This window comes from Poromitra crassiceps (genome assembly GCF_964638095.1).
Source record: "Poromitra crassiceps genome assembly, chromosome: 13".
NCBI classification, from domain to species: Eukaryota; Metazoa; Chordata; class Actinopteri; order Beryciformes; family Melamphaidae; genus Poromitra; species Poromitra crassiceps.
The window spans coordinates 35,899,496-35,911,960 of record NC_139644.1 but is presented as its reverse complement, the minus strand read 5'-3'; the positions used below and the strand labels follow the sequence as shown (position 1 = coordinate 35,911,960).

General features: G+C 47.7%; 1 protein-coding gene across 1 annotated transcript in view; it reads right to left on the bottom strand.

Annotated features, from left to right (window-relative positions):
- Positions 1-1,986: 1,986 nt before the first annotated feature.
- The window catches only part of LOC310787732 (myosin-16-like), a gene marked incomplete at both ends in the record, with an annotated part of 33,122 nt that continues 22,643 nt past the window's right edge, over positions 1,987-12,465 (bottom strand). Inside the window, 17 exons of the mRNA XM_083649221.1 lie at positions 1,987-2,184; positions 2,428-2,628; positions 2,813-2,983; positions 3,281-3,406; positions 4,216-4,419; positions 5,073-5,265; positions 5,411-5,514; positions 6,178-6,314; positions 7,052-7,268; positions 8,105-8,237; positions 8,593-8,789; positions 9,340-9,467; positions 9,924-10,041; positions 10,634-10,879; positions 11,226-11,312; positions 11,568-11,624; positions 11,955-12,045. Coding sequence (XP_083505347.1) covers positions 1,987-2,184; positions 2,428-2,628; positions 2,813-2,983; positions 3,281-3,406; positions 4,216-4,419; positions 5,073-5,265; positions 5,411-5,514; positions 6,178-6,314; positions 7,052-7,268; positions 8,105-8,237; positions 8,593-8,789; positions 9,340-9,467; positions 9,924-10,041; positions 10,634-10,879; positions 11,226-11,312; positions 11,568-11,624; positions 11,955-12,045 — 2,608 coding nt within the window. The remainder of the gene's footprint in view (positions 2,185-2,427; positions 2,629-2,812; positions 2,984-3,280; positions 3,407-4,215; positions 4,420-5,072; positions 5,266-5,410; positions 5,515-6,177; positions 6,315-7,051; positions 7,269-8,104; positions 8,238-8,592; positions 8,790-9,339; positions 9,468-9,923; positions 10,042-10,633; positions 10,880-11,225; positions 11,313-11,567; positions 11,625-11,954; positions 12,046-12,465) is intronic.

Here is a 12,465-nt window from a genome sequence, read left to right as displayed (position 1 = left end):
TAAAGTCTACTTTAAATATGTGACTTCCTACACAGGATTAAGACTATTGGTGATGTTTAAGACTTATTTAAGACTTTCTAAAGGGGGGGGTTAAGAGTTCTGTCTGGGGCTTTTTAAGACTTTCTCAGGGGCGTGTGAGCTCGTCGTCCCTCAGTCAAGTGTCCTCTGGAAGGGACGAATGGGTGTGTGTCACTCTGTCGGGACAAAAAGAAACAGACTGTGAGTAATAATCATTTCTTCTTTTTGAAACACCTTGTAATGTTGTAATGTATGTCCATGATGTTTGTTGGTTTTTGTTGGTTTGTTTGTTTTTGCCCTCTTTCTTTCTTTACTTTTCTTTTCCTGTGTCTGAGCCTGTTCGTTTGTCCTGTACGTACGTATATTGTTCTAAAATATTTAAAATAAAAAATTGAAAATAATCATAAAAATAATAATAATTTCTTCTTTTTCAGGGTTCCCACGGGTCCTTGAAATCCATAAAAGTTTGTGAATTTCATGGGTGGAAATCAAGGCCTGGAAAGTTTTTGAAGATAGACATGGTTCATTGAAAGTGCTTGAATTTATATATTTTGTGCAAGGATAGAAATTGAAGTTCTTAGATTTTTCCCCGCTTTTACTTAATGTGTTCAGCACATGGTTCACACACATGACCTCTTTTTGATTCTTTACTTACTTTCATTACTTCCTGCTTTACCACCTGTGAAATGAGCCTATTGGCCCTGAAAAGTGCTTGAATTGGATGTTTAACTCATTGAATGCCATGGACGTCCTTCGACGTCCAATTAAATAGTGACGTAGAATGCCACGGACGTCCTTCGACGTCCAATGCGTTTTTTGACGGTGGGACGTCGATCAAAGCCTTCCGCAGCTCCTGTACAACTATAGTAGCTATTGGAGGTGTATAACCTATTTTACGGACTCATTAGGTGGCGACAGTGCTTGCTCGGTGCAGTCCAGATTAGAGACAGGTCCGAGAAACAGCCTAAAAGCCGTGGATCAAAGACAACCCGATGCATGCTCCCAGAGCCATTTGCTCTGTCGCGGGAGCTGACATTGGCTCCGAACAGGAGTCAATCCGCGCTCACAACTGAGCCCCTCTGTCCCTGTCTGTCTGTCTGTCTGTCTGTATAGTTTCTCCACCCGATTAGCAGACAGGAAAGCAGCCCCTGACGCCAAACCATTCAGCAATCCGGGTTGGCTCTTCCCTGCTGTGGCGCTGAGAGCCGACAGCAGCACACAAACGCAGCAATCCGAAAATATAATGGTTGCGTGAGGCTGTGTGCAGTGTGGGGAGGAGTTTACGGGGGGAGGGGGGGAGGGGGGTGGTGCACGCAGGGCATCACACAACAACTACGTCACTACATCAGAAAATATTATCTTCAGACTCAGTGAATGTGCTTGAAATGCTGCATTTCACAAAAGGCGGATTATCTCAGCTAATAATTTGAAAAGCCTGAAAACGCTGAAAACAACCTATCTTCTCCGGCTCATAACTAAAGAACGGAAAATGGTATCAATAAACTTTTTTTTGCTGATGATACAATAGAGCCAGCTCGTTCTTGTGCGTGTTCGGTGTTTACATAGTAATATCACACAATATTCTGTGGGCCTCGAGAAATCACTGAAAACGCTCTGAAAACTCTGGCACTGGGAGCATCCGTTCTCCAAAAGTGGCTGGCACTGAATGAGTTAAGAAGAACACACTTTACTCTTCTGTTTCATTGCTTTTTGTGTCATATGCTTATCTTTGTGTAGGTGTGTGTGTGTGTGTGTGTGTGTGTGTGTGTGTGCGTGTGCGTGTGCGTGCGTGCGTGCGTGTGTGTGTGTGCGTGTGTGTGTGTGCGCGTGTGTGTGTGTGTGCGCGCGCGTGTGTGTGTGTGTGTGCGCGTGCGCGTGTGTGTGTGTGTGTGTGTGTGCGTGCGTGCGTGTGTGCAAATTGCCTACCTGCTAGTGGGGTGCGTGCGCGTGCTTGTGTGTGTGTGTCTTCTACTCGTCCTGGCCTCCCCTGGAGGGCTTGGTGACCTGGACGATCTCCACCGAGGTGAAGCCCTTGGTGGTGGAAGCTCGGTTCCTGGTCCTCAGTTTGTTCAGGGCCATCTCCGCATTGTCGGCGCGCTCCTCTGCGTCATCCAGGTCGTGCACCGACTTCCTGAATTTCGACAGACTGCAGTTGGCCTGCTCCTCCTACAGCGACACAGAGATCACAGGTCAGCCTCGCTTTGGCATTCAAATGACTCGTCACAAAACTCGATCTCCAACATTCGATTTTTAGTGGAATTGATTCGTCTTAAAGGAGTTAATGGGCCTATGCCCGCAATTAAAGTATCATTTAATAATAAAAGTACCCAAATTGGAGCTGTTTAGTTATGACAGCAGCAACGTTTTGTTTCCTTTAACCATCTCTCTCATCTGCCATGTCCTACTCACAGCCTCCTCGATCTGCCGTTTGTAGCACTTGAGCTTGTTCTGGAGCTTCTCCACCAGCTCCTGCATGCGCTGGTTGGTCTTGTGGTCCTCCTCTGTCTGGAAGACCAGCTCCTTGAGGCGCCGCTCTCCCTTGCGGAGGTTCTTCACCGTCTCCACGTGGCGCTTCTGCTCCTTGTCCAGCTCGTTCTCCAGCTCCTTGATCTGGGATGGATGAGAGGAATCAGCACTGTGTGTGTGTGTGTGTGTGTGTGTGTGTGTGTGTGTGTGTGTGTGTGTGTGTGTGTGTGTGTGTGTGTGTGTGTGTGTGTGTGTGTGTGTGTGTGTGTGCGCGCCCGCATGCTGAAGGTCTGGGGTCTGGGGACACGTGGATGCTTGAAGTCCTCACCTGGGTCTCCAGTTTCTGGATGGTGCGTTTGCCAGCCTTCAGAGCCTGCTGCTCGGCCTCCTCCAGCTTCAGCGTGAGGTCCCTGAGGTTCTGCTCCTGGTTCCTCTTCACCTTCTCCAGGTGGGAGCTCCTGTCCTGCTCCTGCCGAAGCTCCTCGCACAGTCGTGTTGCCTGGACACACACACACACACACACACACACACTCACACACTTAATTTTGAATATCAACAGCATACGCAAATTTGACTCCAAAAAAGTTTAAGCACAGCGGAACTGTGCGCCTGGCAAGGACTTGAACTGAACGCATCATGACCTGTTCCTTGTGTACACTTATATCAAAACATTTTCAAGCATGTCAAAGCTTTTTATACTTGTTGGGATTCAAAATAATGTGCCATTCTTTATGACTCTTGACTAAAACATTTTTGTTGTCCTCGACGCTGAACGTTTTTTAAAAATTTCACTCACATCAATCACAGCCTTCTTCGCTCTCTCATCAGCGGAGCGAAACTCTGAGATGAGCTCCTCGTTCTCACTGGACAGTCGGGCGAGGTCCCCCTCCAACTTCCTCTTCAGGATAGTCAGACTGGAGTTCTGGAGAGAGAGAAATATAAAATAATAACAACAACAACAACAAAAGTGATAATCTCAAAGATGTTCATGTAAATAAATGTCTGTTAAGTCCCTATCTACGGTACCTGATAGTGAGTTACAACAATGGTGATTGAGCCTATAGCATAGCCCCATTGATGAAAGCCTTTGCATTTTCAGTATTGCGGCATCTATGAACCGAGTGTCTGTGGAGACACCCCAGAGAGGGTGGGTGGGTGGAGCTAACACAATATACTCACTCTGTAGGTTCACAGGGTGGGCGGAGCTAACGCAATAGACTCCTCCTGCTAACGTTACTGTAGGTTCCTGACAACTCTTGTGTGAAGTAGGATAACAAACTCCTTTTTTTCTGCTCTCTGCGAGCATAGGGGGCGGTTACCATGGTTACTGGTTACTAAGGCGGAACAAACTGCCTAACTAAACATAATGCAAGACTGTTTGGATCTCAGCTGCAATTACCGCTCATCGCCATAGGTGTCACCAAAGAGAATAAAATTGAAATCACCGTACCACTTTAATGAACTCTTGATGTTGAATGTTAACATGCAAAACACATGCATGAGGCGCACACGCACTCACACACACACACACACACACACTCACACACACACACACACACACACACACACACACACACACACACACACACTCACTCACTCACTCACTCACTCACACACACACACACACACACACACACACACACACACACACACGTGTCTGTGTGTGTGTGCGCGCCTCATGCGTGTGTTTTGCATGTGTGAGTGTGTGTGTGTGCCTCTGTGCTGCGAGACCTGCATGCTGATGTCGTTGTGCCTCTCGGTGATGTCCACCATCTCCTGCTCGAGCAGCTTGCGGGCCCTCTCGGACGCCTCCAGGCCTCCCCTCAGCTCGTCCAGCTCGCCCAGCACCAGGCTGAGGCGCCGCTCCTGCAAGCTGTACTGCTCCCTCAGCTCCTCGTACATGCGCACCTCCTCATCCATCTCCACCTGCAGATCCTGGAGGAGGAGGAGGAGGAGGAGGAGGAGGACACCAGGGCAAAGGCAAGAGAAAAAGAGATGATAAGAATGAAGTATAGAAATCCAAGAAGAAAATAACTCAGAATTTCTAATGTAAGACAGCATGCTGGTGACATTCTGTTTTGTGTTGATGAAAGTGCACGTGATCGGTATCGGCCGATAAAGGCTTTAAAATGAAATATTGGCATCGACCCGAAATGAACAGGCCGATAAAATGACGCTTTAATTATGGCCAAATGCTCTCAGGGAGAGCATCATCCAAGCCTGTAGGATCAATCTTACAGTTTTGTTTGAAAGAAAATTTTACATAAATAACATGATGTCATGTTTTACCTAAGTTGAAGTCGTTTTCTTATTTTGCCCAGTGAATTTTGAAAAGCATTATATTTTATGTCTGCATCTGTCATCTGTGGGCCATCATGATAAGAGAGAGACTCAATGTTCTCTGAAATTAGGTGGAAAAGAAATCTGTGCATATTATTTGTAAGGAAGCAGCTTATAGTAAACAGAGGGAATTGTGTGACGGCTGCAGCAGAATAACCTGACGCTGCCAGATGGGGGCGCAATCTCATAAGGCTCCCGTGAGAGAATCCAGCGGCCAAGGTTAGCAGCAGAATGCTTTAGGCTCCTACTTTGATCTGCTGCTGCAGCTTCTTGAGGGTTTTGACCAGCTCGGCGTTGTTCCTGTTGGCGTGCTCCAGCTGGACCTCCATCTCGTTCAGGTCTCCCTCCATCTTCTTCTTCATCCTCAGGGCCTCGGAGCGACCTTTGGCCTCCGCCTCCAAGCTGGCCTGCAGCGACTCCACTGCCCGCGCGTGGTTCTTTCTACACAACACAAACAACAGAACCTTTGAGCGGTTGGTTATATGACACGCTGGTGGTGGCACAGATACACATTTCCTCTTTGTGGACAATCAGGATCTATCAGTACAACTATGAGAAAATATGAGTTCAAAGTGTATTTTCTAACCTGGTGACCTCAAACTCCTCCTCCTTCTCATGGATCCTGCGGTCGATGTCGGCCTTGACCTGAGCCAGCTCCAGCTGCACACGTACCAGTTTACCTTCCTCCACCTGAGAGAGACACACGCATGCACACACACGCACGCACGCGCACGCACGCACGCGCACGCACGCGCACGCACGCACGCACGCACGCACACACACACACACACACACACACACACACACATCCGAGATGAAACTGCTAATAAGGTCAGCAGCTAGCTCGCAGGTAGCGGGTGTAGTTTGGTCAGAAGAAAATAGTTCCTACATGAAACTGCTCACAACAATGTCTGTGGATTATCTTGAGTAACTGGCTCATGATTTCTGGAAAGGGAATTTGCTGTTGAGTTTTTCAAATGTATTTTGTTGGCACTTTGAGCAACACAAGCCGAGTGCCATCCACTTCCATTGTATTTGAGAGAAGGCAGACATCTCTAAGGCCGATATCTCCAAAACTCGGCAACTCGCACCAAAACAAGAGGAAAAATATGTACTTTTGATTGTGGGGTGAAGTGTGCCTTTGAGGTTACGACAACCTTTTCTGATCAAATCCATCACTTGTCAATGAGGATTCCATTATGTCATATTTCCAGCAGCAGTCAAACCTGACACTGAACACAATCTTTCATTGCTTTTCCAAAATGTTTCAGGCATTCATCCTTTCCTGCAATCATCCCATGCCTAGAAAACCGTTTTCACAAAAGTGCTCCCAGAGGAGCTTCTGTATGGTACCTCCAGTGAAGCTTCAGCCTCCTCCATAGCCATCTGGAACTCCTCCTTCTCCACCTCCAGTTTCTTCTTGGCCTTCTGCATCTCGTGGAAGCTGCGGCCTCCTTCCCCGAGCTGGTCCACCAACTCCCTGATCTCCTCTGTGACGAGAGAGACGGCACTTAGTCAAAGAAACGGGGGAAAGCTGGTTTATACCAATGTGCTCGTGATGCGAATTAGAATCCAGCTCGAGGCCCCTGTTGCATATCATATCATCTCTTCTCCTCCCTTCTCTATACCGCTATATCCTCTGTGCTGCGGTTGTCCAATGAAACAGAAAAAGCAGAAATGCCATCAAGAAAATGGAAATATGCCTATGTGACACGGTCTGGTGAAGTACACAACTGTGAAATTGCACAAATCAAGATAAAGGTTTTCACTTTTTCCCCCTAGATGTTGACGAACCAAGAACGCACTCATATTATAACAATAGTTTTAGTATTGCTAAATACTTGTCATTTGTTAGCAAACTAAGCTTGTTAAGGGCAAACCAAGTCCACCAACTTTCATGGCGATCTTCTCGGAATGTCGCTTTTAGAGGACTGCCAAAATTCAAATATGCATTACCTTCTTCATTTTAAGTATTTTCAGATGTCAGTGACACATTGACACATCATTTGAAAGCTTAAGGTAATCTGTAAAAAAAAAAAAAAAAAAAAAAGAGAGAGAGAGAGAGCTTGGCCTACTTGTTACCAAAACACCAGTCCCTGTCACAATATATAATATATCTGTCTTTCTGAGGGAATCTTCTTGTCGTGGCCGCTGCTCCAGATTCTTCTCCTCATGAACTGTACGAACGGTACCTGTAGGACCAAGTGGCGCGTCTGCGTGTGCTCACCTGAGAGGGTCTTGTTCTCCTTGCGGACGGTCTCCACGTGGTCCAGGCTCTCCTCGTAGGCCGTCTTCAGCTTGTACAGCTCCGTCATGTAGGAGCGGCTCTCCTTCTGGCTGTTGTCCAGCTCCAGCTGCAGCTCCTCGTTCTTCTGGCTCCACTCGGCCACCAGCTTGTCGAACACCCGCTGCTTCTTATCCAGAGCCGCCGCCGCCGCGTTCGACTGGTTCAACACATCCAGACAAAACAGTCAACTTGCAAGATTATTTTGGGGGGTCGTGGGATGATTGTCAAAAAAGTAAAAAGAATTAAAATGATTTTTTTCCCCCTCCCATAATGATGAAATCTCCCATACCAATGAATGTATTATATATAAAGCTATATAAACTAGATATAAACTGTGTGAGTGAAAGTGTGTGAATGTGTGTGTGCACTAAAGACGTCTCCTCCAGCGAGACTGGTTGGGTTGGGCAGTGTTGGGAGGGGGGGGGTCACAAACCCCAGCCTAAAGTTTTTTGGGGGTCGCGACTCAAAAAGGGTTCTGAACCTCTGTATTAGGGGGGGGTGAATCTTTGGGTAATTCACAATTCGATTGGATTTTGATTCCTGGGGTCACGATTCAATTCAAGATCGATTCTCGATTCAAAACGATTCTCGATTCTAAATCGGTTATCGATTCAGTACGTAGGGGGATTTCTGAATATACTCCAGCCCACTGAGAAAGGCAGTGTAGCAAATTATGGCATGAAATCAGAATACCGTGTACAAGATTATGTAGTTTTTACATAACATTACACAACATTTTACATTTACATTTTGCAATCTACTGATTGCAATAATGTACACACAAAGGCAAACCTAAGACAAAAGGTAACATTTATTTATGCTAAAATTGTACAAATAAAACATCTTACTATTCTTAGTGTCTTCAAGAAAAATAAGTTCAAGTAATACAAAAAAATAAAAATGCTCTTAAAAAAAGATTTTGGAATCAATTCTTTGTAAGAATCGTGATTCTCGCATGAATATGCTTTTTGGGGACACCCCTAGTGTGTGTACCTTCTCCAGATCGATGGTGAGGTCCTCCACTTCTCCTGCCAGCCTCTGCTTGACCTTCTCCAGGCTGGCAGCTCTGGCCTGGGCCACCTCCGCTGCTTCCTCAGCCTCCTGGAGACGCACCGCAAGTTTACGCCTGGAAGAGACAAGGAGAGGAGAGAGAGAGAAGGAGAAAGAGAGAAGGAGAGAGAGAAAGAGAGAGAAGGAAAGAGAGAGAAGGTGAAGGAGTCAAGACAACTGTGGGATTTCATAAACAAATCACTTTTTTCTCATGATAACTGAAAAAGATATGACCAAATTCGAGTTTTTCCACCAGCATCAGTAGGATTATCCTCAATCAACAACATAATACTTTTGGCTCAGCTTTGACGTATTGTGTGTTCTGAGTGACCACATAATGCACAGACAAAGACAGCAGAGGTACAATATATTTTGCACTAGACAGAGCGCCGACCCTATCTTGGTTTCTTCCATATTCACAGTTGACCTACTTGGTCTCCTCGAGCTCCTCTGTCCGCTGGATGGCGTCCGTCTCGTACTTGCTCCTCCAGGAGGTGACGTCGGCGTTGAGCTTGGAGACGAGGCGCTGCAGCTCCGAGCGCGACTCCGACTCTTCCTCAACCTGCTCCTTCAACAGGGCCAGGTCGTGCCGCGCGTTAGCCAGGCCCACCACCGCTGTGCCACGGGCCTGGAGAGAGAGAGAGAGGTCAGCTATGTCATTTCATTTGTATAAATACATGGGATTGCAGAAGTATCATGGTGGCCATGAAGTGCAAATCACAACGGAAAATAGGAAAACACTTTCAAAAAAGTTGAGCTGGGTACCTTTTCTGGTAGAAGTTAATTTTTCTGCTTTGTGGTTGTGGTTTCGCCGTTGTGATTTTCGATTTGTTGTCATGTTTTCTGTTTTCTTAATTTGATGAGCATTTTGTTGTGTTTTATTTGTCATTGTGATTTGTTGTTGCGTTTTCCTATTTGCCATTGTGATTTGCACTTCACGGCCACCGTACTGAAACCTGGAGGACATTGATGGACTGACGACAAAAAAAAGTGTGTGTTGTAGCAGATCCACCTTGCTCTCCCCGTCCACCTGTGTGTGTGTGGGGGGGGGGGGGGTACCTTGCTCTCCCCGTCCACCTGTGTGTGTGTGTGTGGGGGGGGGGGGGGGGGGGGGGGGTTTACCTTGCTCTCCTCGTCCACCTGTGTGTGTGTGTGTGGGGGGGGGGGGGGGGGTTTACCTTGCTCTCCTCGTCCACCTGCCTCTTTAGCTCATCGATCTGGGAGGTGAGCGAGGCCTTCAGCCGGGTCACCTGGGTCAGCTTACTCTGTGTCTCCTCCAACTCCCTGATCAGCTCCCCGTTCTCCGCTACACACACACACACACACACACACACACACACACACACACACACACACACACACACACATACACACACACACGCACACACACGCACACACATGCACACACACACACACACACACACACACACACACACACACGCACACACACACACACACACACACACACACGCACACACGCACACACACACACACATACACCAAATCAGGTCTATTTATAGGGCGCTAATAACAAATAGGCTCACAGGGTTAATAAATAGACAAGACAGAACCAGAATATTGCAAGAAGAATGGGCTCAGAGCGCGCTCGTGCATGTATGTGTGTGTGTGTGTGTGTGTGTGTGTGTGTGTGTGTGTGTGTGTGTGTGCGTGTGCGTGCGTGTGTGTGTGTGTGTGTGCGCGTGCATGCGTGTGTGTGTGCGTGCGTGTGTGTGCGCGTGTGTGTGTATGCGTTCGCTCCTACCACTCAGGCGGATTTTGTTGGTGTTAAGCTCCGTCTGATTGCGCTCCATCTCAGCCAGGCGAGCGTTGGCCTCTGCCAGGTTGTCCTCCAGTTTATGGACATGGACATCAGCATTCATCTACACACACACACACACACACACACACACACACACACACACACACACACACACACACACAGACACACACACACACAGACACACACACACACACACACACACACACACACCCACGCACACACACACACACACACACACACACACACACACACACACACACACACAGTAGTGCAGAAGTAGTTAGGCATGTAAGAACCTTCATCTGTTACACACACACACACACACACACACACACACACACACACACACACACACACACACACACACACACTAGTCCCTTCAGGACGTAGGTTTTGAACGCCATTCCACAGAACAACAAGGACAAACAAAACATTCATCCCTACATCTATTGGACTAATTAACAGGCTCTGATACCCACAACCTCCTACTCCTCTCATGTCTTCTGTCTTGTGATGTGATAGTGGTGTCGCCAATGCTTGTTGTTGTCTTGTTGTTGTCTTACTGTTGATGTTTTGTTCATGCTTTTTACCACAGACGATGATGTACAGAACAATTTTCCTAACAGACAAATAAATACTTAATTCATTAATTCATTAATTCACACACACACTCCTCCACCTCCCTGGTGTACCTTAGCCTTCTGCGTGGCCTCCATGGAGGCATTGAGATCTTCGATCTCGGCCCTCATGCTCAGCTTGTCCTTCTCCAGTTTGACCTTGAGCCTGGTGAGGTTCTCCAGCTGCTCGCCCAGCTCGGCCGTGGAGTCGGTGTGCTTCTTCCTGTGCGCGGCCGCCGTGGCCTCCGACTGCAGCGCCGCCTCCTCCAGCTCTCGCCGCAGCTTCAGCAGATCCGTCTCACGCTTCCTGTTCTGCTCGATCTGGGCGTCAGGGAGAGGGAACAGTCGTGGAGGGTTCAAAGACCATCTGAGGTAATATTTTGGGGCGTGATTGACAGGTCGCCTGTCCAGTGACCGATCACTCAGCGATCATTAGCAGGCAGCGCTCCGGCTCTGTGCCCGGTCTCACTCACGAGCTGTGCGGAAACCAAGATGGCAGCGGCCAAAAACGCCAAACTAGAATCCATAAACCAATCGGTGACATCACACGCACTCCATCCATCTCTTTTACTGTCTACGGTCTCCCACTGCTAAAACAACACAAAATGGCCAAGGATAATACAATGCTATAGCCTCTGATTGATGGACAGCTGTCAGTCAAACTCACCTGGGCGACGGTGGCTCCTCCCGCTTCTTCCAGCCTATCACTGAGGTCCTCCAGATCTCGTGACAGCTCCGCCCTCTGTTTCTCCACCTATCGGAGAACAGAAGGGGAGGCTTGTAGAATCATTTAAATCTGTAACTACAATTAATAATATCCCTCCTGTATGTATATTTGTCAGGAGGATGTGAATCCACATTTGTGTTCTTGGACCCTATTTCTGCTCCAGTTGCCCTCTGGCTGTGTAACGGAGACGTTTTCTCAGATTAAAAAAAACAAACATCTCAAATGTGTACTAGATTTGCGGTCCAGCTGAAAATGTGGATTCAAACAGTTCCAGATATGTACCTTAGCTCTCATGGCGCGTTCAGCCTCAAGCTCCTCCTCCAGCTCCTCAATGCGGCCCTGCAAGGGATGACAAGAGGGGGCGGGGCTAATGTGTCAGAGAGAGCAGACAGGAAGACAGGAAAACAACCATACTCACACTTATCTAGCAATACTTTAACACATAAGTGAGGACTCGCTAGCAATCTCACGAACAACCACAGTGACTTACTGGCGAGTGACTCCTAGCTAGCTGATTTCAGGGATTCACAGAGGAACAATCTAGTGAAAACAGCTGGTGTGTCGTGTTTAGTCGTAGACTCTATGCCTTTAATGGAAAATCACTGCTTTAAAGGCCGTTGATTCTGGTTCTTCCGCTGCACTGCCCCCTGCTGACTGACTCCTCCTCACCTGGTGCTCTTTGAGCTTGCGGCTGAGCATGGTGCTGAGTGACTGCTCGTCCTCCAGCTTCGAGTTCATGTTGTTGAGCTCAAAGTCTCTCCTAGGGGAACACACACGGCAAACGGGGGAAGTTAGGATCTACTGGGACTGACAGTGTGTGAGACAATGAGACAGAGACAAGGATGTACTGTAGTTTGCTATAGTTTAGTTTAGGTAGTTTGGGAATCCATTAGAAGCCCCTCATGCATCCTACAACATCACGCCTGCATTTGTACAGCAGTCATTCGTCTTCGGGGTGGAACAGCAGAGCAGCAGATACACAGCAGAGCAGCAGATACACAGGAGAGCAGCAGATACACAGGAGAGCAGCAGATACACAGCAGAGCAGCAGATACACAGGAGAGCAGCAGATACACAGGAGAGCAGCAGATACACAGGAGAACAGCAGATACACAGGAGAGCAGCAGATACACAGCAGAGCAGCAGATACACAGGAGAGCAGCAGATACACAGCAAAGCT